Genomic DNA, 26,345 nt, shown 5'->3' on the forward strand with positions numbered 1-26,345 from the left:
AATACATTATCTAGAGTGATGGGCAAAGAGTCGGAATGCAATCGATTTTGCTGGCGAATGAGGTAGCGAAAACAAAAGAAGTGAGCCCATGATCAGTTATAAAGCAATCGTGGGTTTATCAACAGAGATGGAGCTAGGGTCGTGATTCCTAACAGTTTTTTTACGCACTGTCACTAGATACGAGAACATGTTTGTGATGTTGTTGCGTCGAGGTTGAAGTGATGTCGGCGATGACAAGGTGCCGCAGGAACCCTGTTCACAAGTCATGAATCTGTGCTGCCCACTTAATAGGCAGAAAGGAGGCAAGACCTCGGGAATTTATTAGGACCATCGGAGTAATCATTGCGAAGCCATTATTATCGTTTTCACGCCATACAGCGACGGAAGTAGGTAGCCCTGGGGAGAGACAAAACGCTTCATGTAAGAGAGTACATCGATGCGGACCCCAAGAAAGCACGAGCTCTAAAAGGAATGGCTTGTGCCTTATCTTTTCATGCGATGTGAGTAAGTTCTGCGGAGGACGCAGACAATGAAAGTTGCCCGATCCCTCCAGCAGCGGGCATTATGAGACCGGTCACATCTGCCTGTGTACCCCTGCTAGTGGTTGCCTTGTTGCCTGCTGGGCGGCCACAGAGCCTCAAGCTCGACACACATGGCCCCGCTTTGTGGAGGACGTATGGTGCATGGAGGGTTTGTCCAGGCTCATCGTAGCACTTGGACATAGCTTCACCCTATAAAGACTTCATTCGCAACACGTAGGCGCTATCGACACGTTCTAGCAACCCGGTTGCTTCCTCATTCAATCCTTCTTCCATGTTTTCTGTTCAGCTTGCAACACATTCTTCATCAAGCATATTTCCTAGCGGCGTATCTTCAGACAACTCAACAACTGTACGTCCTTGCGAAATTCTGGTTGTTCTACACGTTGTTGTGCGCTGCTGACGGAATTGGACCAATAGAGTGTCCTGCGAAATCCCGAGTCTTGGCGCTAATGATTGGGCGAGTCATATCTTTCCGCTCGACATCACCCAACAACCGCCCAATCCAGCGGTTCAACGTGGAAATTGAGAACTACACCTGAGGGATCAGGCCTTTGAAATGGACGCGGTTAATATCGACATACAATCGAAATTTGTCAATGCATTGCGCACGCAAGGGAAGGCGGATTACCCACTGTCAGGTGCACTACCATGTCCATATCCAGGCCACCACGGCCGCATGTTCCAGGACATCGATCAGCTGTACGACCATGCTTCAGATGATCATCCTTCGGAAATTGCGGACCTCAAGCCAAGTCAAGCGAAAGAGAAGCTGAAGAAAGCTGTGCTAAAATTAAGGTGAGAGAAGGCAAAGTGCCGCCTAAAACGCGCCACAGATTTCAGCTGACGTCGTAATAGAAGAACGGATCCGTCAATAGAAGCCACAGTCGGAGGCGGCTCTGCGCCAGATATTACGAATCTATCACTTGAACCAGAAGATAAATCACGTCAGTCATCACCCTACTCCGGCAAGAAGCGGCCGGCGGAGTCCGAGGGCCATGGACGCCGCAAGGCTCCAACTCACGTGGAAGTGGTCGATGCCGACTACAATCGAAGCATTCCGCATTCGGTAGTACCAGAACGTGCCCGAAGACCAGATGCTGCACGCTTATTCGACCCTAATCAGGCTTCCCCCAAAGCCGGATCACCTCAGCGATCAGCCCCAGGGGCTCATAGTGATTGGTCTCGTGATGCCACTAAAAGTAGTCAATTCAAGCCTTCTCAGCTCCAGTCGCCGTCTCGTCCTTTGCCTCATCGGACAGCTCCTAAGGCGCAATATCCTCCTCGACAACCGGGCTTGATTGAGTTACAACGATATGACCCACGATACCCAGGCCTGCTCTTGCAGCCAGATAGTAGGCCAATTTCTCAAGAGCAACTTGCATCAGAAGTCAAGTCCATATACGCTGGATTGACAATGGTAGAGACCAAGTGCATACATGTAGACAGAGCCCAGGCTGCTGCTGCACAAGATCCCTCAGACCCAAACCATAAACTTGCCTCGGATCACTGGCAAGCCTTAATTGCGTTACACCGTACTTTGCTCCATGAACACCACGATTTCTTTCTGGCGAGCCAACACCCGTCGGCCTCACCAGCACTTCGTCGTCTGGCAGCTAAGTATTCTATGCCAGCTCGCATGTGGAAACACGGGATCCATTCCTTTCTAGAATTGCTCCGACGCCGGCTTCCAGACAGCATTGATTACATGTTGGCATTTATCTACCTGGCTTACCAGATGATGGCCTTGCTTTACGAGACTGTGCCAGCTTTTGAAGATACTTGGATCGAATGCTTGGGTGATCTCGGACGATATCGTATGGCTATTGAAGATGAGGATATCCGAGATAGGGAGACTTGGGCTGGCGTGGCACGCTCCTGGTGTATGGTTTGCTGTAATCTGTACTGAAGTGCATTGAACTAACCCCAGTGCAGACACCAAGGCTGCTGACAAGAACCCAACAGTTGGGCGCTTGTACCATCATCTTGCCATCCTAGCGAGGCCTAATGCGCTCCAGCAGCTGTACTATTATTCGAGGTCCTTGACTTGCGTAAAGCCATTTCCGAGTGCGCGAGAAAGCATCCTTACCCTACTAGATCCGATTCTGGGACGTGCCGCGGCAACGTACTCGCATGCTCTTCCCATCGATACTAACTACATCAAAGCGCATGCTCTTCTTTTCGAGAAGCTGTCTCTTGATGACTTTAAACAAGCAACGACCGAGTTCCTCGACAACCTCGACAACCATATTGGCAGGGTGACAGCCAAATGGAAGGAACAAGGCGTTTATATCGCTGTCACCAATATAGCTGGCTGGTTCAACTACGGTGTAGATGATAATTCATTTCGACAGGTCTTTCTCACCGAGCTTGTCGCCAAGGCGAAGAACAACCCGGCAGCGCCGGAAGAGCAACTTCGCACCGCATCACCAGCGGACCAGCAGGACCCAACACCACCATCTGTCCCCGAAAATGAACTCCTGTCCACAGTCAACTCACTCTGCTCGCAGCCCCATTTCGAACATGCCAAGAAACTCACCTTCGACACCTTCGCCCTAGCCCTCCGACGCATCGGCGACAAAAACGTTCTTCCCCACGTGCACATCATGCTATCATTCGTCAGCACCTTCGCCTCTAACAAATACGTTTCCCACCTTGTCACCGACACGCCCTGGGCCGAACTCGTCGCCTTCCTCAACACGCTGATCAAGACCGAAAGCCAGATCCAGTCTCAGATCCAAACCCAAACCACCGACTCCCTGTTCTCTTCCCCCGTCTTTCCCAACGAAGGCGAGCGGAGCGACGAACTGCCGCTACCCGAGGACTACCTTGTCCGCGGCTTGATCTGGGCGCATGGGTATTTCCCGAAGAAGTGGTTTGAGCGCGAACACGATGAGGAAGAGCGGTATTTGGAGCTGGCTAGTACGGTGAAGAGTCGGATGGAGCGCGTGTTGAGGCTGGGGTATGCATTAGCATCGGTAAGTGTTCCTTCCGTGTTGGAGATTGTACAGGTGAATGTGATTGCTAATAGTGAGGCAGCATGGGCGATGGATAGCTTACGACGAGGGATCCCATACGTTTTCTCTTCTTTCTGATACGTCTGTTTCAACATGAACGTTTCGCTTTCTTATTCTGCGGGGGTTTTTTTGTTTGGGTTTGGGTGTTTGGCGTATGGGATCCCGATTGTCTGTCGTCCTGGCTTCAACGCACTTGGGATGCTGGCAGTCTGCAGTTCCGTCGAGCTGTTTGAGTCTTTTTATTCGGTAGGTGGCAGCGTTCGAGAAAGCAACAATTTGGCAAAGAAGAGGAGAAAGAAGCAAGGTACTAACGACTCCACGAACACACATTATCCATACGTTACATTTTGGTAAATTTTCCTTTTTTCCCTTTGATCACATTCAAAATAAGTCACAGGAGCCTTCCCTTTTATATACATAGTCTTTGCGAGTAATACAAGAACGTTTTCTCTGATGTACCACGCCCTTTTGCGCCCCTTTTGCCCTTCTATGGTGGGGCGGGAGTTGCGCCCTCTGATGTGACGTGTGTCAATGACTAGGGTGCATATTGGCAACGCACGCCATGTGTGAGTCAAATACATATTCATGGATGAAGAGAACTGGAATACACGAGTTGGGATGTGCATGATCTGGTATGGCCTCTCCGCGGCACTGGCCATTAGATCTCTCCTACGTGGTAGGTACGGCGTTGTGACAACTGAAGACTCGAAGACGAGGAAATTGAGATCAATGAAGTGAAACGACCAAGGGGACCAATATGAACACTCCCAAACGGAGTCAATCGTCGCTCTGTGAAGTATCGTAGATTTGGCTTTCTTGTACAAGCAGACACAAAATTTCAAGAGTTCGTAAGTCGAATGATAAGATGGGGAAAGAAATAGGCGGACACTAGATGTAGCTGTCAAGGAAGCATTGTAGCGACATGTGTACATGACGGGAGAAGGAGTTTGGGCAAGAAAGAACATTTCAAGGACATGAAGCCGAGTCTAAGCATAAGTGGAGCAGATAATCATGTGGATCATGTCAAATCATGTTTATTCCAGACCTTTTCGTGCATGGCTTCTGTGTCATATTGCATGCGTAGAAAAAGGAAGTGTCCAGGTCAAGTGACTCCTAACACAAGACACAGTTCCACGCCATTTCAGATCATTCCAATCATAATTTCGTTCCCCTCCGCCAACCTAATTCCAGCCTGGATACTCATCAAAGCCCCTTCCCCTCAAGATACCCTTGCACCCTCTCCACAAGATCCGCCTTCTTCCCACTCGTGCTCTCCCCCCTCTGACTCAACCACGCCTTCAGCACCGCAACAGTCTGCTTGCTAATCTGCCCTTTATTATTAACCGTCGCCATCTGCTCATCCGTGAGTCCCTCGTCATCCTCCCCTTCCTCCTTGACCTTCGGCTCCTTCTTGACACGCTTAGGCGCAGGCTTGTCGTCGCCTGGGTCCGCAGACGCGCGCTTCCCGCGATGCGGGAATGTAGAGACGGCGAGTTGAGCAAACGCCGCTTCGAACTCCGCGCCGTACTCGGTGATGTATTCGCCACAGCGCTTGTCGATTTGTCGGAACTTGGGCATCGTCTTGTCGTCTGGTTTCTCGGGTAATTCTTCCTCGAGCGCCATAGCCTGCAGTATGCGGTAGAACCACTGGAGATCTGGGTTCGGGTATTTAGCCGGGTCGTACACGCCCTTGGGAAGTTGTAGTTGCTCGATGATGATGCGCATTTTGTCTGTGAGCGCATCGGTGGTTTTGAGCACGTCGGCAGCGGGCGAGGGGAATTGGCGTATGTCGTCTGCCCAGGGCAGGGGCACGAGCCAGAGACCAGGTGGCATGGCCTGCTCGCCGTCTTCGTTGGTTTGTTCTTCGGCGGGGATCAGGGCGCTGAGGATGGGGGCAGCGTTGCGGCGCGCGATAAACCAGACGAGACCCATTTTCTTGGACTTGAGGAGTTTTTGCTGGAGGGCAGAGAAGACGCGGGTGGAGCCGATGAAGTCTGCTTCTGAAGGGTAGATGAAGGTTGCTTTGTTGGTGTTTGTCCATATGGGGAGGCAGGATATGGGCTTGAAGCCGATGATGCGGATGATGGGGTCGCCGAAGGCTTGTCTGATCTTGATGATTTCGTCTGGTGTGAAGGTGATGGCGTCGCCTCCAAACTTGTATGCCTTGCGTAGCTCCGTCTTCTCAACCACACGCGCTGTGTCATCGGCCATGTGTGACGTTGACGAGGAGACGATTTGTGGCTTGTCTCCGCCGACCCAGACGTAGCATGATTTGGCATGTTCTTGACGCTTGATCAAGATGTAGCCTTTCACGCCTATCCGTAAGTCCGGGCCCAACTCGAGGGGCAGGCTGAACAGAGCGCGGCGCGGCGTGGCTTTTGAGTTTATCGACGAGATCAACTGCTTGAGCAGCGTTATGCCCTCGCCACTTTTTGCGACCTTTGTCGTCGTCGCTACTGCAATGGGTGCATCTGGATCAGACGGCGATGTGGGGTATACGAGATCGTCGTAGAAGCGCGAGCGATCGAAGGTTTGGTCTGGTTGTGAGATGGGGAAGAGGTCGATAGTGCACCCGAGATCATACAGGTCACGCGCGCGAGTGACTGCTGTGTCCTTATCCGCTTTGACGTTGACTGGGTAGTCGTTGTCGGTGACGAGGAAGAGCCGTCTTGAGGAGAAGTTGGGTGCTTTGGTTGTGAAGATCTGGTTGGCGCAGAACAGCACTGTTGCTATGCTTGCGCCGTCTTTCGCAGGCTTCAGAATCTGCTCTGCCTCTTCCTCGTCCTCGACCAAGTCTCGCAGCCGCTTCACATCCTGCGCCGATGGCACGTCCAGGTCAGCTAGCAGGTAGCAGTGCTGGAACGTGCTGTCGCCGTCTTTGAGGTCTGTCTTCTCTGTGCCAAACAGCAGTATGCCCATCATGTCGTTTGGATTCGAGATGATCCGCTGCTGCATCAGCTGGTAGGCGCATTTGAGTGCAGCCGAAGTGGGCGAGTCCCGATCTGCTTTCTTGTCTTCGGTCTTGGGCGGGCGTTCGAGCATGGAGGGGCTGACATCGATGGCGAAGAGGACGGCATCTTTCATAGTCTTGTACGCCTGCAAGTTGTGAGAATGCAGCTTGAGCTGGCCATGGAATTGAGTCCTACCGATTCATCAATCTCCTCGTCGTCATCCTCTTCCTCGCCTGGCCGATTGTCCTGCGTATCTGCCATGCTGACGCGCTTTGGACGAATGCGCGTATATGAGTTGATCAAGAGTTGACAGCGTCGATTATCAAGTTTGAGCCAGCCCAGTGAAGTTGAAACCGGAGCGCGATCGCAACACAAAACACTAAAGAAAGCGAGCGTGGTTGTGGGATGTATATCTCGAACAAACCCGCCAGGCACCAGTCGCACTTGCCCAAAGGTGACGCGCCTGCCTCACGCGAAAACACGTGCAGCGCTCCTGCGAATGCCGCAAGTGCTTGGGCGATTCAGGCCTAGCGTCAGATCACTATGTCATCCATCTGGAAACGTAGCAACCGCCATTGGCTAGAGAAGTGCCATACAAACTAAATTCCCTATGGGCCTCGGTGTCCTTCTCCTCCCATAAGCTCCTCCCATAAGCTTCCGACCAGACTTGACTCTTTTCTGTCCATTGATCTTTGCAATGGCGCTTCGCACACCTCTGGCCCGCGCGGCGAACAGAGCTACATCGGCAGTCTCAACACCGGCATTCTCGGCGTATTCACTGCAGTTCCGGAGAGGCAACGCGACGGTCGCCCCAGTCAAACAAGATGTCGCGACCGGATCGAAAGGTCCTACAGCCATGGTCTTCATGAACATGGGTGGTCCCTCGACAACCGATGAAGTCCATGGCTTTCTGTCCATGTTATTTGTCCGTCACTCCCACCTCCACCATTCTTCAATCCTAACACCAGACACCAGGCCGACAAGGACCTGATCCCTCTCGGCCCCCTCCAAAACTACATTGGCCCCTACATTGCCCGCCGTCGCACCCCCAAGATCCAAAAACAATACGCAGAAATTGGCGGCGGTTCGCCCATCCGCAAATGGAGCGAATTCCAAGCCGCAGAAATGTGCAAGATCCTCGACAAAACCAGCCCCGAAACTGCGCCGCACAAGCCCTATGTCGCATTTAGATATGCAAACCCGCTTACAGAAGACACGTACAAGAAACTGCTGGCGGATGGATTTGGCGGCGGCAATGGAGGCAGAGCTGTCGCTTTCACACAGTACCCGCAATACTCGTGCTCCACGACGGGCTCCTCGCTCAACGAACTCTGGAAATGGCGGACCCGCCTCGAGGGCAAGGACGGCGAAGCTGAAGGCGCGATCAAATGGTCTGTGATTGACCGCTGGCCCGCGCACCCGGGCCTCGTCGAAGCCTTCGCGCGCCACATCGAGGCCAAACTTGCCGAGTACCCCGCTGAGCGACGAGACGGCGTGGTGCTGCTGTTCAGCGCACACTCGCTGCCCATGACGGTCGTGAACCGCGGCGACCCGTACCCCGCGGAGGTTGCGGCAACGGTGTATGCAGTCATGTCGCGCCTGGGCATGAAGAACAAGTACCGCCTCGTATGGCAGAGTCAAGTCGGGCCCCAACCATGGTTAGGCGCGCAGACCTCCGACACTGTCAAAGAGTACATGAAGAAAGGGCAGACGGACATGTTGCTCATCCCGATCGCGTTTACCTCAGACCACATCGAGACGCTGTACGAACTGGACAAGGAGGTCATCGGCGAGGACGCCGAGGGCCATGAAGGTGTTAGGAGAGTGGATAGCTTGAACGATAGCCCCGTCTTTATTGAGGCACTGGCTGATATTGCGAAAAAGCATTTGGACAGCGGGAAGGCGACGAGTCAGCAGATGCAGCTCAGGTGTCCGAAGTGTACGAGCGAGAGGTGTCAGGCGAGTAAGGATTTCTTTGCTGGGCAGCAGAAGTATCTCGATGCTGCAGCGTAAATTTTATACGAGGGTAGTGTATGATAGCGAAGGAAAATGTATGAGATGAAGACGTCACAGAAATCAGCTCGTTGAATATCAGAGAGAACAAACTCGGTCAAAATACAGCATACATGTCTCTCTCAAGAAGCATGATTCATAGAATTACACTCTAAAAGAACCCCCACATCCATCATCATCTACGACGTCCTCGCAACAGGCTCCTTCTCGCCGCCCATGTCATGTTCCTTGTAGTAAAAGTTCTCCTCGGGAATACGTCCCCTCAAGAACTCGGGCTCGCTGCCGCGTACGTAGATATCCTCGTACAGTACCTTGCCCGTCGCCTCTGGGGGCGCCATCTGCTCGGCCTCGGCGACCTCGGCGTCGACTTCGGAGCGCGCCTGCTTGTCGATGGACTTGAGCTCTTCCTCAGAGGTAATACCCCAGTCGAGGAGTTTCTGCTTGAGGCCGGCGATGGGGTCGTTTGTGGAGCGCATGCGTTGGATTTCCTCGCGGGTCTGCAATCGCTGTCAGCAACTATATTGAGTCTAGAAAAGAACATGCAAGGAAAGGCTTACGCGGTAAGTCGTTCCCGGGTCGGACATGGAGTGGCCTCCGTAGCGGTAGGTGACGTATTCATAGACGAGCGGGCCCTTGCCGGCGGCAGCGTATTCTTTGCCGTACTTGACGGCGGCCTTGACGGCGAGGACGTCCATGCCGTTGATCTTGAGACCGGGGATGTATTGGCCGCGCTTGTAGTAGTCGGTGATGGCGGAGGAGCGGTTGGCAGCGGTTCCCATACCGTACTTGTTGTCTGTTGTCTATTAGCTTCAACCCCACGAAACTAACTATCGAGATCTACGCGACTCTCGCAGCCAAAGATGATGGGCAGGTTCCACAGCTTGGCCATGTTGTACGCCTCAAAGACCTGGCCCTGGTTGGAAGCACCGTCTCCGTACAGCGCAAGCGTCACGTTCTTCTTGTTCTCGTACTGGCAGGCGAAGGCGATTCCAGCGGCGACGGGGACCTGAGCACCGACGATACCGTTTCCACCGTAGAAGCCGGGGGCGAACATGTGCATGGATCCACCCTTGCCGTATGCGATACCCTCTCTCCTGCCGAGCAGTTCGCCGATGATGGACTTGACGGTGCCGCCGCGCATGAGAGCGAAGCCGTGGCAGCGGTAGGCGGTGATAAGGTGGTGCTCGCGCTCGATGGCGTGCTCGATACCGACAGCGACGGGCTCCTGGCCGGTCGACAGATGGCAGAAACCGCGGATCTTCTTCTCCTTGTAGAGTCTGTCGGCGGCGATTTCCATGCGTCTGCGTGGATGATTAGAACAATGCACTCCCGCATCTGTATTGGGCGTGCTCTACCTCACGGCGAACCATGTCGTAGTACATCTTCTTCAACTCGTTCTTGGTGACCTCGAGCGTGTATGGCGGCGGGGTCGAGCTCGTATGTCTCGAAAGCCTCATCGGAGAGGCGGCACCTCGAAGGGCTTGTCATCCTCCTACAGACTGTCAGCCATCTGCTCCAGGTGCGCGCGTGTCGGCGCAGTGTATAAGAGCTCCTTCTTACCGTGGGCACGTTTTCCCGGTCGGCGTGCGATGAAGCCGCGTCGGTGGTCACGCATCTGAAGGCCGGGCGGGTCGCGAGGGGAGATGCGACATTGCGTCGGAGGGGCGACGCAATGCTTCGCCTGAATGTCCGTGACAGCATGGCGATACCGGTGTGGAGGTAGCGGGGATTGTGGTAGAGGGACGATGTTTGGTGGTTGCTGAAAAGATTAGAGCTCTCCCGCGCCAACTCCGATGATCCACCTTCAGCTTGGACCCTCAACAATATTACCACGATAATAATTAGGGCATCGAATCTCACTGCGTTTTGGCTTCACCTCACCACTCCACATCACATTGCTGATTTCAACGGCTCACTGAAGAATGATCTCATTCATGTTCACGGGGTATCAAGTGCTTTTGAGCGACCAAAATCACAGCCAACAGCATCGGCGTGACTTTCGAACAATGCCTCTATCCCTCTCCGCCGCTTGCATTTTCATCCTCCGAGTCCTCCTCATACTTGGCCTGGGCCGACTTGTTCCCGAGACTCTTCTTGGTCGCTTCAACGCCACCAGACGTCAGATACAGGAATTGCGGGTCCTTGTAGTTGTCAAGATGTGTGAAGAAGGCGTTGAACCTAGCCATTGTTAGCATGAGAAAGATGGTATGGTATGGTATAGACTCACTGATTACCCTGCGCCTCTTCCCGGAAGATGCGCTGGTAAATTTCCCGCTCCTTGAACTCCTCGATCTTGTCGTTGTACTTGTTGAAGTCGACCTTCTCACGTCCAGCCTGCTTGGCCGACTTCTCGTTGTACGAATCGAACACGGGGCGCTCGAGAAGCAGTCCCAGACCCGGGGCCTTGGGTATCCGCACAATTGTGTTGCCAAAGCTCTCAATCATGATGTCGGGGTTCGAGCCACAACGCACAGTCAGCGCAACCATGCCTACCATCTTCCTGATTTGATGCATCATAAAGCTCTGACCATGCACCTTCAGGCTTAGCCACTCCGTATCGTTGATAATGATGGGCTTCGGCGCCACTTTGAAGCTCTTGATGTATCGCTGTGCGGACTTGTCGCTGAACTTCTTTTGGACGGTGTAGTTGTGGTACTTGCGCGTTCCGAGGTAGTTGTTAAGAGCTGCCTGGACACGGGCTTGTCGCTCCGGAGAAATGCGGTAGGATTTCTTTGCGGATAAGTAGGCTGCCTTGAGCGCCTTCACGGCTTCTTCTAAGGGAGAAACGTGGACGGTCTTTGAAGGTAGGGGGACCGAGCCATCGGTCTCAGAATCGAGGGTCAAGTTCGGCTCCTGCTGTTGAATGGCATCCACCATATCTTTCACTTCATCCTCAGGCTTGTCAACGTTCATTGGCTCGCCAGCGTCGGGCTTTGCCGTCTCTTCGGCAGCCTCTTCCTTGGGTGGTGCGGGCTCCGTGCCTGCTGTGTCAATAGACGCATCGATCAAGGGATCACCTGGGGGCGCATCGACCGAATCCTGTGTGTACAGAGCGTCCTGAACGAGCGGACGTATCGAGTCATCCAAGCTGTCCAGAATAGGCTTAATGTACTTCTCCTCGGTCTCTGCCCAGAAGTTGGCTACTTCGGCCTGTCTTGCGCGGTATGCATCCATATCGCCTTCCTTCTCTGCATACTCCTCCAGCTTCTTCCCGAGGAAACTTGACGGGTGAGGTGGAAGAAATGCGTGCGTGGGGATCAAGTACTCGTACCAGCGCGAGTCGCACGCCTGGTAACAGCTGAATGACCCGGTGGTCCGCTGGATGCCCCAGACCCGGATCTGCTCCGAGAGGTGGCTGTTGATCTTCTCGACAATGTCTTCCTCTTCAATGATCAACTTCAGGGAGATGACGTTGCCAGCAGCGTGGACACCTTTGTCGGTGCGGGCGCATCGGACGAGCGAGGACTTCTTGGGGTCGTCGGCGTTCGCTTTCGATATCGCACCGGCAGCAACGAATGCGGTGAAGAGGTCGCCCTCGATGGTCTTCTGCTTGTTGTCGATTTGCATGCCCTTGTAGCCAGTGCCCGAGTAGCCGATCATGACTGCGACTTTGCGCTTCGGCCTGCGCTCCTCTGCCTCGACCTCTTCAGCTGGGAAGGCGGCGGGAAGAGCCGGCTTCTCGTTCTCGCCCTTCTCCTCATGGTCCTTGTTTTTGTCCTGCTGTTCAGCATTGCGGCCTCGGCGGTCTAGTTGTGCGGTTCTGCTTAGTTAGAGCCGTGCATTTGCAGGCGTGCGCGGAACTCACTTATGCTCCTTACGCCCCATATTTCTCTTCTTGTCCGGACGGCTGCCGTGCTGAAGGGATCGACCGCCTCTGCCTCCCCGCTTGCCGCCGCCGCGATCCTCCCATTTGCGCTTCCTGTCGCGATTCGACGAGCCATTGTCACCGCGGGGGCCGTCGTTGTCGGCCATGGCTGCGATTGGACTTTCCGGGGCAGCTTGCTCCACGGTGTGAGGCGCGCAAACATGTGGTGGGGAGAAAAGTGAGAGCAGCTGGAGCTAAAGTGGGGACCTGGAGAGCTTCCTTTGATTTTCTCGAAACTTATCGATACGCTAGTGCTGCCTGCGCCACAGCTACTGCGGCCTTTACCTCCTACGCTTGCATCTCTCGCATCCTCCCTTCAACATCCACCCTCTAAATACCCCGAGGGCACGTGAAAGTCATAGTACGGAGACTGCCGCAAGCGTGGAACTCAGTCCCCCACTCACCCTGACCACGGTCCTCGAGCAACAGCCGCCGGCGCATAGAACAAAGCCACCGCTGCCTGCACGCGCACCCGCGAGCTTCACCCACCATGAAGGACCCCATCGAGACGGCCAAGCAGCTCGTGCGGACTGTAGTGCGCATGTTCTACGAGATCGAGCACGTCGTCGTCATGGATGCGCTCTGCTACCACGGCGCGCTGCCCGTCAACGACCTCGTCCTTGTTCTCGAAGCTGGCAAGAACACAAAGCACGTGGGCAAGATTGTGGGAAAGCTCAAGGAGGCAGGCATGTGTGCTGTGTAGGTATCACGTTTGCGATTGGTAAGCAGCACTGACTGGCGCAGATACACGCAGCAAGTCATGCGCGAGGGCGCAACGAAGCAGACCAGCCGCGAGTACTACTACATAGACTACCGACGCGCCATCGATGCCTGCAAGTACAAGATCCACAAGATTGACGAGATGGTCAAGAAAAATGCGAAGCCCACTGCCGAGAAAGCTGAGCTCAAGTGCGCGCGCTGCCGCTCCCAATACACAACCATGGACGTCCTAAACAGCATCGACCCGGAACCGTCAGCTGAATCGAGCGGGTTCCTGTGCTTGAGGTGCGGTCATCCACTGGACGAGATCGATGCTGGTGGTCAGGCCGATGATATGGCGGACGATACTCCCGCAAAGTTCAACAAGATGTTTAGTCCGCTCTTGAACCTGATGGCTGAGATAGATCAAATGAAGATTCCACACGTAGAGGGCAAGGACGCAGTTGATGCGAAGATTGACCTGCCGCGCGACAAGAACATCGACCCTGGTACAAGACACGAAGTCGTCGAGACTGTTGTCGCGAGACCCACGGCTGTCAGGGGCATAGACACTGGCCCAGAGAAGATCAGCATCCAGATCAGCTCCACTGCTGAGCAGAACGAGAAGCAGCGCGCAGCTGAGAAGGCACGGAAAGCCAAGACTGACACGCAAAACCAGCTTCCGGAGTGGCACGTTCGCTCTACTGTGATCAAAGATGCAAACGGCACTACTACCACTGTCAAGGAAGAGTCAAACGGCACAGACTCGACGCTCATCAAGACAGAAGCCCCTGAGGCTGCGGGCGCTGGTCCGAACCTGGACGACGTCTTTGCTCAAATAGAGGCTGAACGAAGGAAAAACAACCAAGACGCGGAGGACGATGACGACGACGATGATGACGATGACGAGTTCGAAGATGTCGCTGTAGGCACCCCAAGCACGGTTCCTGACGCAAAGCGCGTGAAGCTTGAATCCTCGGCCGCACCCACACCTTCCAATGCAGCGACGCCAGCGGCATCAAACGGTGAAGGTGGAGATGAGAGTGAAGAGGACGAGTTTGAGGATGTGAATTGAAATTCTGCATAGCGTTGGCGTTGGTTGAATCATGGATATGGCGTTTTATACCAGGTAGATGTAAAAAGGCTCTGCCCATGTTGGTGGAACACGACAACTGAAAATTGTCATACTTGTAAATTAGATCGCAATGTACAAAAAATGATTCTCGTGAACACGCGTGTTTAGCTTAAAAACAATTTAGATATGTCGCTTCAGCCTACAGCTTGATCGACTTCGAGGCACCGTATGCATATAAAATAACAATGTCCTCATGTCACGAATCCGATTGCTCTAAATACTGGCAATGGCATGATTGCAAAGGTCGCTGTCTTGATCTTCAGCTTCAGCCCTACGGATGGCGCCGAGGGAGGTTTAGGCGAAAGTCCGACATCCCACTTCATCCCCGCGTGCTCCAACAAGCCGTCCACACATCCACAATCGCCTGCGCCCACCCCCTTCCCACCACCAATCCGGACGCTCTGCAGATCTGCCCATGGATAACACGATATAACACCCTCGATCATGGCCGCATCCGCAAAATCCCTCGCCTCACTCCTCGCACAAGCTTCTCTAGAGGACCACGACGAGGTCCTCAAAGCTGCCAATGGCGCAATCAAGAAGTCAAAAACAGACATTGAGGCACACCACGTGAAGGCAATAGCTCTGCTCAACTTGGACCGCTATGAGGATGCATTAGAAGTGTTTGAGAACACAAAAGCATTGCAAGAGAAGGCGTCGTTCGAATATGCATATGCGCTGTACAAGACGGGCAATGCCGCGAAAGCTGTAGAAGTCGCTGAGGCTTCAGGCGCAAATGGCGGGCGCGGATCGAAGCACATGCTTGCGCAGGCTGTACGTGGCGCAGGCAATGGAGCAGAGAGAACACGGTGGCTAACGGGCGCAGGCATACCGGTCGGAAAACTTCGCGCAAGCTGCCAAAATATACAAGGAGCTAGCCATCCAACCCGTCGAAGACGAAGAATACGATATCCGCATCAACTCGGGTGCTGTTGACGCACAATTGGAGTGGACGGGCCAGGGCGAGCTGGCGCAGAAGAAGAAGCCCACACGTGAGGATCTAGAGGTCTTTGAGACTGCTTTCAATGCAGCGTGCGGAAGCATATCGCGGGGCGAGTTGGCACAAGCTGAAGTGTGCTTGAAGAGAGCCAAAGACCTTTGCAATGCGGCGTCGGATCTCAGCGAGTCGGAAAAGCAGGCAGAACTGATGCCGATTACAGTGCAGCAGGTCTACGTTTTGACGCAGCTGGGCAAGATTGACGAGGCAGAGGCGCTGGCTTCGGACATCCCAATCGCAGAGTACGTTGTGCATATACAAGCTCTCGACAGTAGCTAACAACCACAGAATCAAGGAGCTATCCACCCGCTACATTGCCCAGGTCAACAGCATCGCCGCATCAAAAGAGCTCTCGAACCCATATCGCTCCCACCGCCTCTTCCATTCCTCACCAAAGCCCCCCGTCACAGACCAGCACTTCTCCTTCCAGTCCAACATCCTCCAACAAGACGAATATGTCATCTCTCTGCTCTCCCAAAAAGTCGCAGGCGTCGCATCGTCCACCGAAAAAGTCATCTCCGCCACCCCAGCACCCTCGCTCGCACCCTTGGTCAACATGGCCGCTGTCCTCAACGCCGCCGCCCACGCCCGCAACGCTGAGACCTCAAAATCCGCCCTCAAGGAAATCGTCCCCTTACTCGAAAAGCGCCCCACCGACGTCGGCCTCCTCCTCACCATCACACACCTCTACGTCCTGACTAACAACTACGCCGCCGCCACCCACCTGCTCGAGTCCTTCTTCAAGCGCCTCGAGCACTCTGGGTCCGCGTCGGATCTAGACGTCCGCTTCGCCCCGGGCCTCATCGCCTCCCTCGTCGCCTTGTATGCCACTCAATCCCGCCCCGGCGCCGCAAAAGCACAACTCGCAGCTGCAGCAGAGTACTGGCGCACGCAGACCCAAGCGCCGTCGAAAGCCCTCATGGTCGCCGCCGGCACCGCGCTGCTCGACACGCACAACCCCGACAACGTCAAGCAGGCAGGCGAGATCTTCAAGAGCTTGTACGACCAGGACAACGAGGACAGAGCTGCTGTTGCCGGGCTGGTGGCCGCGTGGAGTATTTCCTCTCCGCAGGACATACCCGCGGATTTACTGGCGTATTTGCCCGAAGCCTCGCGCCTGATCGCGGACATGGACGCCGCGGCCTTGGAATCCGCTGGTGTGCCGCAAAGCACGCAGACCAACGACGTGGCGCGCAAGCGCAGCCTCGCGCCGACCAAGCCCGTGCATGCGCGCGCGAAGCGCCTGCGCAAAGCGCGTGTGCCCAAGGAGTACGTCGAGGGCAAGAAGATGGATGAGGAGCGGTGGCTGCCGATGCGCGATCGGAGCTACTACCGGCCGAAGGGGAGGAAGGGGAAGAAGAGGGCCGAGGGGCTGACGCAGGGTGGGGTGGTGAGCGAGGAGAAGGGGAGTGCGCCGACGCAGGTTAAGAAAGAAGTCAAGGGGAAGAAGAAGAAGGGTGGCAAGTGGTAGATGTATGTGTGAGAGCAAGTGTATAGTATAGTGGTAGGAAAATATGTTCATACCACATACTCCTCATCTACTCCAAGTCCATTAAAACGCCCCAATGAATAATTCAACAACTCATATCTCTCACCGCCGACTACTCTCCAACTCGCCATATCTTCCTCGCGCAACCGTCGTGTCATACGCCTGCAACACACGCGCCTGACTCTCGTCCGTCTGACTAAACGCATACCCGCGCTGCTTGCGCATACGCTGTACTTGTCGGACCTTGCGGATAGCTTTTTGGAATTGTTCCATCCTGTCACATTATTAGCAACCATCCATTCACACAAATTCGGTTGGGTAAACTCGACGTACCTCGGTCTATAATCCTGGATATTATACTTCTGAATCTCCTGCACATGATGATACGCCTGCGGAAAGTACATGCGCTTCGCGTACTTCCACGCAAAGTCTCTGACCAGACAAAGTGGCGGCAAGACGACTACCATCGCCCAGAATCTGGGGTCCGGGAAAAGTCTTTCGATGACGCCAATGTACTCGTGGCTGATACCAGCCTTGGGCGCGACAATGGCGTATATCGGCATCAGGATGAACCACAGCAGAAAGCTACCAGGAATGGCGAGGAACGTGTACTTAGTCCAGATATTTGTGATCAGGGAAGCTTTGAGGAGTACGGTGGCGAGGTTGGCGGTGTAGGAAGCGGTGCCCCAGACCCAGTGGCCTGCATTGCGGCCATCCCATTGCGGCCAGTCGTACAGGATGATGGCCTGGCTACCAAAGTACAATATCAGGGAATGATAGAAGCCGTTAGCGACCCAGGACCAAAAACTGTGCATGCGAAAGAAGACGCCGGATTGACTCAGACGATAGAGCTGCGGGTATCGATCGAGCAGACGTGCACTGACGAATTGGTCGAAAATGCCGATTACGAAAGGAGGCGCCGCGGTGAAGAAGACGTTGTAGAATGTAAGTGTCCAAGATTCGTAGATGATTTGGCCGGAGAAAGCGTTTTGGAATGAGTACCAGAATTGCGTCATGAACATGGCGATGTTTTTGTAGAAGGAGTAGAGGATGACTTTGCTGACGCGCTGGTAGGACCATGCGCCGTGCACGAGGAGGAGTTTGCGCAGGTAGCGGAATTGGCCGATGGATATGTCAGCAGACCGCGCGGCTTGGAGACCTTCCATACCGGAGATACCGACACCGACGTGGGCGGCTTGGATCATGGAAACGTCGTTGGCTCCGTCACCGATGGCGAGGAGGATGGACTTGAGGTGGCGCTTGACGAGCTTGACAACTAGAGCTTTCTGCAGAGGTGAGACACGGCAACAAATGACCGCCTTACACTTTACTGCCAGATCCAAGAACTCTTTCTCGAGATCACGCTCGAGACGCGTATGTGAGTGATTTGCCGTCAATGACGAGAGCAAGGACGTCCATTTCGTGCTGCCCTCCCTGTGACTGGCTGGTGATGGCTTGGAACTTCTTGCGGATGTTGTCCCGAGTGGCGTCTTTGGTCTCTTCGTTGATAATGAGGAGCGACATGTCTTCGCTGATCAGCTTGCAACTCATACCAATGTTGATGGCTGTCTCTTGACGATCGCCAGTCAAGACCCAGACTTTGATGCCGGCTGATTGCAACGTCGCGATAGTGTCAGGAACACCGTCCTGGAGTTTGTCTTCAATGGCCGTCGCGCCAAGTAGAGTAAGATCGTGCTCAATTAGTTCCGCAGCCTTGTCCAGTTCGTCAGCACGATTTCCGCTGACTGTCGTCTGAGCAGTGTTGAAGATTTGCCACCATTCCTGGAATTCGTTCTCAGGGATCTCACGGTAAGCGAGACAGAGCGTACGGAGACCTTCTGCAGCATACTCTTCGAGGTGCGTTAGTGTCGTCTCGACGTAAGGATTGTTATCTTTGGCGAGTCGCTCGAGAATGACCGTATCGGCGCCCTTGGTATAACAGACGATCTTTCGCTCTGGCGTTCTGAAAATAGTAGACATGCGCTTCCTCGTGGAATTGAACTCGCAAATGGCCAGAATTTCATATTCCTGCTCGCGACCGTCCACCTCGATGATGACTGCGCGAGGTTTGCGCGCGATGAACTTGTACCCCAGCAAGACTGCCCCCTCAACGAGCGCCCCCTCGTCGGGAGACGCAGCCTGATACTTGATGGCGCCCTTCTCACCACCTCGTTCCGGGATGACCGTGTGACATGTTGAAAGCAATGTGAGGAAGTTCTTGATGATTTCGCGAGAGTGATGGGTCTGGCGATTGCGTTCTAATGCCTTGAAGTCGTGAATACCAACTTCAATTCCGTCTTCAACTGTAGCCCTCCTGTCTTCTGGTATTTCGTCCGCGTATTGGATGCCAGCGATGGATGACTGCTTGAACTCCATCACGTTGCATGTCAGAGTACCAGTCTTGTCGGAGAAGATGTATTCGATCTGACCCAACTCTTCGACCAAAGACGATGTGCGACAGTTCGCTGGGGTATCGGTTGGTTCGTAATAGATATCCAAATCAGAGTCGATCAGGGTGCCGGTGTAGTATTTGACAATTTCGATGGTGACAAATAGAGAGATGGGGACCAGGTTAGAGTATAGGACCCAGTACGTTAGCAAATCACGGAAGAACTGTTTTGCTCCATTGAACGCCTCCAACTTGAGGTAGTCCAAACTGTTCCGCTGTCTTGATTGGATAATGACGTCGCCAATGGAGCTTACGATACTCAGACAAATGAGAATGATTACGAGCATGAGAATCTGCTTGTTCACCATTCTCTCCACTGCAGTCGTTTTGATGGGAGTGGCAGTAGCATTTCTCATAAGCTTCGTCTCGTGACCGGTGAAGACAACGACGCCATGGATCCAAGGGGTGTTTCGAAGCGTGGCGCCACGCAGCAGTAGCTGATCAGGCTGTAGAGGCAGTTCCTTCTCTCCACCGCCAGCTGCGATGGTCAGCGTTGCTTCGTAGGTGTACAGACTACTGTTGGGCTGTTCGGATCGAATCTTGCCGCCCAAGCGTGCCAATTCGGCGGGACTGACGAAGTCGGCAGTCTCGGGAATGGCTTGCTTGATCTTCAAGTTGGTCTCGCCGTCAAGATTAGCCGTCTCAATGTAGCAGAGACCTTCTGGTTCTGACGATGCTAGAAGGACCAGATCGGCAGGGAAAGGTGATTCGGACTGAACGCGGACAATATCTCCGACAGCGACATTGATCCATTTGGTGTCTTGGAATGCTGAGCCTTTCAGAACCTGCGCCTTGGCATTGTTCAGCTGCGCATCAGACTGCTTGCGCCGGTAATCTTCAATATACTCCTTGATGGCTGACACCAGCAACACAATGGCAAGCGGGACAATGGTGGTAAATCGCGACGTGGGCGAAATACCGGGTATCTGTTGCAAAACGGCGGTAAACAAGAAAAACAAGTTGGCGTATTTGGAGAATTGCTCGTACAAGAACTTGGGCAGGAAGGTGATGACGTTGTATTTGGACGTCGAGATGTGGTTGTCGACGTATTTATTTGCTGAGTTGGCGGGCGGGTTGTTGAGGTGAATCATGCGGGGACCGAGTGTTGATGGGTCTGGCGCTCCACGTCCAAAACCAAACTTGAAGACGCCGGGTGTGCTCTTCTTCTTCTTGACTGGCTCGTCGTCGTGGTAGGCGCTTGGTTGCGGCTGGCCTTGCTGTCCCGCATTCTCAGTCAGTGGCAGGTCCATCTCGGAGTAGTCCTGGCCCCGCCCGAACATGTTCTTCACTCGCCCCGTCAGGCCGCCTCCCAGACTCAGGATACTATTCCTGTTGTGTGCATTCTTGGAAGACCCGCGCTGGATGCCTGGCGACCCTGCCTCGAATGCGCCCCCCGCAGCATAGTAGCCCTGCGTGGAATGGCCATCGTCCTCTGCCATGTCCGCGTCCGAATATCGCTGGTAGTTGTGGAGGTCGGATGTCTGCGAATACGCCCGTCCTCCTCTGCCTCCTCCCTCTTGCAGGAAGGGCGGTTGTGCAGGAGGAGCACCAGGCCCTCCCGGGAGGCCCGCGGTGGGCCTGCCTCCGCCGACAAAATCATCGTATGAGACGGATGGCCGGCCGGGCGGCGCATTGTCGGAGCTGTCTATGTCGTAGCGGTCGAGGAGCTCATGGTCGTTCACGGGCGGCCGTGCGCCCGAGTAGTATGTGGGTTGGTGGTCGTGGTCGTCAAAGTCGATTAGGTTGTCGCTGTGAGCCGTCTGTCCATGCGGAGGCCTGCCGGCCATAGCGGCCAAAAGTTTATGCGGGCGCTATGTTCACGCAGTCCTACTGCTGTGTGCGCTCATGCGATGAAATCCGTCTCTTGTGTCTCTGTGCCACGTTTGTCGAGTTGCGCGCGGGCAGATGCGGACGTCTGGCGATGTTGCGTAAGCTGTCGGGTCTTCACACGCAGCGCCGGAGCTTGGACTTGGACTGGGACTGGATCTTGGGTGACGCGATAATCGGCGAGGTCGTGAATGTCGTCGAAGTCGTGACAAAGACGCGAGAGGGATTTGCTGATGTCGTCAGAGCCCGTGGCATGTGTCGTTCGGAAAGTTTTGGCTGGAGCTGGGAAGCTGCAATGCGGCCATGCACGGGCCCGGATCGTGAGGCAGTGCGTACCCTGGACAACGTGGAACAGATGTCTTCGTCTTGACCTTCACACACGTTTCGAGAGAGACGATTATGATCTGATAGGTGCTCTCAGAGAGTCACTCCTGTCAGGTGTGCGCCTCACACTTTCTTTAACCGCCCCAGTGTCTTTCCCGTTTGCGCACAGCGCCCCGTTTGACAGGGCGATGCTGATGGCTCGGCACCAAGCCTCAACTCGGTTCCTTAACCATGACTTTTACGTACTGCCGAAGTTTCACTGCATCAGGTGAAATTGTCTGCTTGATACGGCGCTTCTTGGTTCAAGTCGACCTCTCAATCAATCACCAAGTTGACATCTTGCGAGACTTTGATCCAGCCAAGTCAAGATTGACATCGTCCGCCGCTCAAGTCCGAATCGTGGAATGTGGCGTAGGCCCTTGCAACCGAAAATCTGGGGCTTGCTGGGCGCCCAAAATAGCCTGCCGCGTAACTTGGGTGGTCAGCGCTGAAGTGCAACCTTGAAACCACGCAAGCAGAGCGAATCACAATTTCGCGACTTTATTGCCATTCCATGGCTGCCGTATGAGGCATGAAGTACGACGTGTCTTGGAAGTCCAATGGCATGTTGCGCGTGGCGCAGTGGGTGCTTCTTGCGTCCCATGTAGTTTACGGAGAACGAATCTCGGAATATAGAAACTATGATATTGTGTATCTCCATTTGAATCACTCGATATACATATCGGCTGCCATGGAAAGAGGACGAAATCACCTACCTCGATTGTCTTTATAGCTAGGCAGATCTCAAGCAGGTGATGAGTCCAATCGCTTCCAATCGGCCCATCGTACCAAATTATTTCGTTTGCGTGCGGGGAACATCCATACAGCGACGAAGAGTCACAGCCGGACCAGCGAATTCTTTCCAAGCCCGTAGACCGTCCCTTGATAGCTGGTTTTTCACATCTGATATGGATATTATATTGTAGCTAATTTTGGTTTTTTCCATCAAACAGCCTGGTTAGCGTACGTTCATATCTTACCCTCCAGCGCAACTCCATCTAACAACCTCCCAGTCAATCGGTAGAGCGTGAGACTCTTAGGTTTCACTTTCTCAGAAAGCGATTGATCCAATCTCAAGGTTGCGGGGTATGTTTCACTCAATCCTGGTGCACAAATTCAATTTGTACTGACTTTCATTAGTTCGACCCCCGCATCGGGCTTTGAGTTCTTTTTTTTTGCGCAATTTTTGTACACGGATCTCATGATACAGGTAGTGCAGCAACGAGGAGGTAGATGAGTGTTTCTGCAATAGAAGCAAGTTCATCAACTACTGTGTGTAATGCGTGTTCAAAGAATGAGACTGCGCATAGGTGATGCATTGCTTTTTACTCATTTATGTTCAAGTTCCCTGAAAGCAATAGGGTAAATTGAGACGTATCGAAAGTGGTCTGATTCATTCCACTGCAGCAGTAATCCTATCAAACTCAGCATTCATGTGTTCCCAGACCATTTCCTTCACACCTTGTGCCCTCAAATCTCTCAGCACTTCAACCGACGTCTCAGTCCGCTTCTCCCCATCACAAGTCACCGAGTACACACCACTTCCCTCCCTGCCATCACTTCCCTCCGCAATACCCACATCTCCCCTCACCACACCCCTCGCGCTCCCCACGCGCGGCTCATACCTCCCACTCGTCGCCAGGTAAACCTCCCGCTCGCCACACTCCTCAATCGGAACGAACAACCACCTCCCAAACAACCCTCCAACTACATTTTTAACAGTACTCAGAACCCAATCAATCGCCCCCTCGGCATTCTTGTACAAATTCGTCTCCACTGAGCCCAGGAAATTGTGCACGAAGCTCACGCTAGGCACCCGGTCGGCCGGCACCTCCCACGCAAGCGTATGTATGCTCGACATGTGAGGGCGGAGTTTACACAGTGGCATGGTAAAGGCGCTAATATCGGACGTGTCTACCAGCAATCTCGAGGGGAGGATGGTTAAGTACGCCCGAATGCGATTTGTCCCGCGCTCAGGACTATGAGGTTCACGTGCTTTTCTCGCTTCCGGACGTATTCACATGCGAGATCAGTTTGTTTGACGGAGCGCAGATCGACGCGTACGAAGATGTATCATCCGGAGGGATTGATTTGACGGCAGGAGGCGATGATGTGTTTGGCTGATGATTGCGATCTCGCCAATATGTAGATGCGCGGTTCGGTGGCATATTTTGCTAGTGTTTGGAGAGTGGCTTCACCTATACCGCTCGTAGCTCCTGCGAAGATGGCGACGAGGTGCCTTGGTAAGGATAATGGGATTTGGGCGTTCAACGCGAGGACTTGTGGTAGCGAGACCATCTTTAGTAAGATAGCAGTGCAGATGCAATGAGTTTGGTATTCACTTTACAACTTCGTATGCTTTATGTGCCGTCATAAGTCCTTCTTCTAATTGCCGGAATCATGCATATTGGTACATCTTGAGGTCGCCGGGCAAAGCGCGGAAGACATGATGAACTGTTGTTCATCATGTCATCTTTGTACCTTGTGATAGTGTATGTACGACGTAAAACCTCCTGTTCTTCGCTTTGTAAGGCGCGCCGTGATGGTGCATATTTCCGGACGAAGCGCGGAGGACGTCGGGACTTCCACCATGGTAGCTTGTATCGCCTTTTGCCTGGGAGCTTGATGAAGAATAGTGTTGCTCGAACGGCGAGGTTACAGTGTCTCACACCAGTCATCATCGATGTTTCGTGTGGAGCCAGCCATTTCTAAGATAAGGCCGTATGTTTAGGCCTTCATCTCAGAGGCTCGAAATATGTGCCTTTGTTGAGTCATGTCTTGTTTTCCATCATGGAACGCTGCAGTAGCGTATTCCTGTCGTCTCCTACCCTATTCTGCCGTCGTGGTCTTGAGCCAAGCAAGCGCGGTAGAGAACGGTATAAGAAGGGAAGGCGTAAATGCAGGTACGGACTAGGCTCCGTGCCGGGTAGCAGTTTGTAGCAAGTATAGACGACAATCATCGAGCATTTGGTTCAAAGTAGGTCGCCTGACAGCCTGCACTTGGCATGTGTCTTCCTATACCATGCCATTGGCGAATGCAATTGTCGCGGGGCAGGCAGAAGCGGGCGGGTTGCATGCGGCCAAGCTGCTAGCCAGAGGATCAGATAAAAATTTTCAGCGGATCAGATAAGGCCCACCTGCTCCGGCCCAATGAAAATGGTCGACTCACCGTCCGCACGACTTGACATTGATGGTGGAGCAGCACGACGTGTTGTGGGCTCAGAGTGCGTGATTTCCGATGTCGGTAAGTCGCGGCTGTCGGCAATAAAGAGAGCCCATGATCTTATCAGATCTTGCTCATCTTCCTTCCATACCCTTCCCTCCACGCATTCCTGCCCTTATCAGATCGAATACATTTTCTCAAGATGAGACTTTCAAACATAACCGATGCCATGGGCAACATCAGCCTCTCAAATCCTCATCGAGTCCTCGTTGTCGGCTGCGCATACGGAGGTATTTCTGCAGTCCTCAACCTGCTGGACTACTCCCGAGGCAAAGCACGGGAACACTACTATCCAGGACCAGACTTCAAAGGAGCAAAGAGTAGTCGAGGAGTCGAAATCACAGTCATCGATGAGCGTGATGGATATTGTGCGTCACTTCCCACATTAGCCGAGGCTCTTGAGCTCGACGCTTGTTGATCGACATCGTCACGATGCATGAATTTCTTGTGCTAACTGGCATCCTCCACAGTCCATTCCGTCGGCGCACCGCTTGCACATGTCACTCCTAAATTCACAAGTCACATGTGGAGACGATTCAGCCATCTGAATGAGCTGAAGCATCCCAACCTACATTTTAAACATGGCAGCGTCAAGAAAGTCGACCCGGAGTCCAAAGTCGCGGAGTGGTGTGATCGCAATGGCAAAATTCAACGGCAAGCATACGACTATCTCATCATGGCAACCGGCTTGAAAAGGCATTGGCCTGCTGTGCCCAAGTCTGGTAGCTACGAAGAATACTTAAGAGACGGGAAGGCGTTTATTGAGAAAATCACTGGTGGCGATGAGACCAAGCATGAAGGCCGAAGAGTCGTCGTGATCGGGGCTGGTGCAGTCGGCGTCGAATTTTCGGCTGAGATCAAGACCCACTATCCCAAGATTGCCGTCACCCTGGTACATTCACGGTCTGAGGTATTGTCGTCCGAGCCTCTACCCTCGGACGTGAAAGACCGCGCGCGAATTCTCCTGGAGGAAGAGGGTGTTGACCTTGTCCTTGGCAACCGGGCTTCCATCGCGGAGCAGCCAAATGGCCAATTCCAGGTGACTCTGGCAAATGGCGACATCATAACCGCAGACTTCGTCATCGACTCAACAAAGAAAGGCACACCAACTACCGACGTACTACCAGAGGCATGTCTGAACGACGACAAGGAGATAGTGGTCCACCAATCACTCATGTTCAAAGACAATATCCCCAACGCATCATCACATTTCGGCGTTGGCGATGTGATCGCCTGGTCTGGTATCAAGCGGGCCGGAAGTGCAACAGTAATGGGCCAGTCCGCGGCACAAAACATCTACGCTTCAATACTGAACTCCGAGCTGTCGGAGTCCGCACCAGAGACAGAAAAGCACACCTTGTCAGAGCTACCGGCATGGGATGCCGTCATTGGCCTTGCTGTCGGCAAGCAGTGCCTGACATATGATCCTCAGAACGGAATAAAGTACGGCGTGGAAGTCATGCAGGGTTACTTTGGAGATGATTTGGGCTGGGCCGCCAATCTGAAGTATCTTGGTCTTACTGATGTTATCGAGAAGGAGAAGGTAGAAGTGCCAGAAAAAGCGGAGATGGTAGAAGTTGGCATCAAGCCCATCGAGGCTACCGCGTGAAGGAAGTACACATACACATTCTGACATAATCGTCATAGAACAGTAATCGCATCATGAAGTTTCTAACGATCCCATACCATCTTACTTACATTTGGTGCATATCAAACCAAACCGCCCCGCAACTGCATCAAACACAATCGAAAAGCCGTACAAGATATTCCTTCCTGGA

The 26,345-nt window shown here is 53.5% G+C and overlaps 12 protein-coding genes across 12 annotated transcripts; 6 read left to right on the forward strand and 6 right to left on the reverse strand.

The window, feature by feature from the left end:
• Positions 1-2,247: 2,247 nt before the first annotated feature.
• SNOG_13011 (hypothetical protein) lies at positions 2,248-3,809 on the forward strand (the record flags this gene model as incomplete). The annotated part of the gene is made up of 4 exons (XM_001803173.1): positions 2,248-2,422; positions 2,637-3,019; positions 3,079-3,496; positions 3,617-3,809. The coding sequence occupies 3 exons, from the start codon at positions 2,248-2,250 to the stop codon at positions 3,175-3,177; spliced, it is 657 nt and encodes a 218-aa protein (XP_001803225.1). The 3' UTR covers positions 3,178-3,496; positions 3,617-3,809.
• Positions 3,810-4,759: 950 nt separating this feature from the next.
• Positions 4,760-6,768, reverse strand: SNOG_13012 (hypothetical protein; the record flags this gene model as incomplete). The annotated part of the gene is made up of 2 exons (XM_001803174.1): positions 4,760-6,679; positions 6,703-6,768. 2 exons carry the CDS (start codon positions 6,766-6,768, stop codon positions 4,760-4,762), a joined length of 1,986 nt encoding a protein of 661 aa, XP_001803226.1.
• Positions 6,769-7,204: 436 nt separating this feature from the next.
• On the forward strand, positions 7,205-8,520 carry SNOG_13013 (hypothetical protein; the record flags this gene model as incomplete). Its single annotated transcript, XM_001803175.1, has 2 exons — positions 7,205-7,432; positions 7,483-8,520. 2 exons carry the CDS (start codon positions 7,205-7,207, stop codon positions 8,518-8,520), a joined length of 1,266 nt encoding a protein of 421 aa, XP_001803227.1.
• Positions 8,521-8,601: 81 nt separating this feature from the next.
• On the reverse strand, positions 8,602-10,172 carry SNOG_13014 (hypothetical protein; the record flags this gene model as incomplete). The annotated part of the gene is made up of 5 exons (XM_001803176.1): positions 8,602-9,017; positions 9,078-9,313; positions 9,349-9,821; positions 9,881-10,012; positions 10,132-10,172. The coding sequence occupies 5 exons, from the start codon at positions 10,170-10,172 to the stop codon at positions 8,700-8,702; spliced, it is 1,200 nt and encodes a 399-aa protein (XP_001803228.1). The 3' UTR covers positions 8,602-8,699.
• A 360-nt stretch (positions 10,173-10,532) lies between these two features.
• Positions 10,533-12,492, reverse strand: SNOG_13015 (hypothetical protein; the record flags this gene model as incomplete). The annotated part of the gene is made up of 3 exons (XM_001803177.1): positions 10,533-10,698; positions 10,748-12,280; positions 12,326-12,492. 3 exons carry the CDS (start codon positions 12,490-12,492, stop codon positions 10,533-10,535), a joined length of 1,866 nt encoding a protein of 621 aa, XP_001803229.1.
• Positions 12,493-12,744: 252 nt separating this feature from the next.
• Positions 12,745-14,159, forward strand: SNOG_13016 (hypothetical protein; the record flags this gene model as incomplete). The annotated part of the gene is made up of 2 exons (XM_001803178.1): positions 12,745-13,084; positions 13,130-14,159. Exons 1-2 carry the CDS (start codon positions 12,876-12,878, stop codon positions 14,157-14,159), a joined length of 1,239 nt encoding a protein of 412 aa, XP_001803230.1. The 5' UTR covers positions 12,745-12,875.
• A 504-nt stretch (positions 14,160-14,663) lies between these two features.
• SNOG_13017 (hypothetical protein) lies at positions 14,664-16,687 on the forward strand (the record flags this gene model as incomplete). The annotated part of the gene is made up of 3 exons (XM_001803179.1): positions 14,664-14,993; positions 15,046-15,458; positions 15,505-16,687. The coding sequence occupies 3 exons, from the start codon at positions 14,664-14,666 to the stop codon at positions 16,685-16,687; spliced, it is 1,926 nt and encodes a 641-aa protein (XP_001803231.1).
• Positions 16,688-16,734: 47 nt separating this feature from the next.
• Positions 16,735-20,941, reverse strand: SNOG_13018 (hypothetical protein; the record flags this gene model as incomplete). Its single annotated transcript, XM_001803180.1, has 2 exons — positions 16,735-17,991; positions 18,071-20,941. 2 exons carry the CDS (start codon positions 20,939-20,941, stop codon positions 16,735-16,737), a joined length of 4,128 nt encoding a protein of 1,375 aa, XP_001803232.1.
• Positions 20,942-22,777: 1,836 nt separating this feature from the next.
• SNOG_13019 (hypothetical protein) lies at positions 22,778-23,124 on the forward strand (the record flags this gene model as incomplete). The annotated part of the gene is made up of 2 exons (XM_001803181.1): positions 22,778-22,986; positions 23,067-23,124. The coding sequence occupies 2 exons, from the start codon at positions 22,778-22,780 to the stop codon at positions 23,122-23,124; spliced, it is 267 nt and encodes an 88-aa protein (XP_001803233.1).
• Positions 23,125-23,538: 414 nt separating this feature from the next.
• SNOG_13020 (hypothetical protein) lies at positions 23,539-23,792 on the reverse strand (the record flags this gene model as incomplete). The annotated part of the gene is made up of 2 exons (XM_001803182.1): positions 23,539-23,642; positions 23,759-23,792. 2 exons carry the CDS (start codon positions 23,790-23,792, stop codon positions 23,539-23,541), a joined length of 138 nt encoding a protein of 45 aa, XP_001803234.1.
• A 16-nt stretch (positions 23,793-23,808) lies between these two features.
• SNOG_13021 (hypothetical protein) lies at positions 23,809-24,050 on the reverse strand (the record flags this gene model as incomplete). Its single annotated transcript, XM_001803183.1, has 2 exons — positions 23,809-23,965; positions 24,016-24,050. 2 exons carry the CDS (start codon positions 24,048-24,050, stop codon positions 23,809-23,811), a joined length of 192 nt encoding a protein of 63 aa, XP_001803235.1.
• A 450-nt stretch (positions 24,051-24,500) lies between these two features.
• On the forward strand, positions 24,501-26,176 carry SNOG_13022 (hypothetical protein; the record flags this gene model as incomplete). The annotated part of the gene is made up of 3 exons (XM_001803184.1): positions 24,501-24,588; positions 24,690-24,935; positions 25,038-26,176. 3 exons carry the CDS (start codon positions 24,501-24,503, stop codon positions 26,174-26,176), a joined length of 1,473 nt encoding a protein of 490 aa, XP_001803236.1.
• Between the last annotated feature and the right edge of the window lie 169 nt (positions 26,177-26,345).

Source organism: Parastagonospora nodorum (assembly GCF_000146915.1).
Source record: "Parastagonospora nodorum SN15 chromosome Unknown scaffold_24, whole genome shotgun sequence".
Lineage (NCBI taxonomy): Eukaryota > Fungi > Ascomycota > Dothideomycetes > Pleosporales > Phaeosphaeriaceae > Parastagonospora > Parastagonospora nodorum.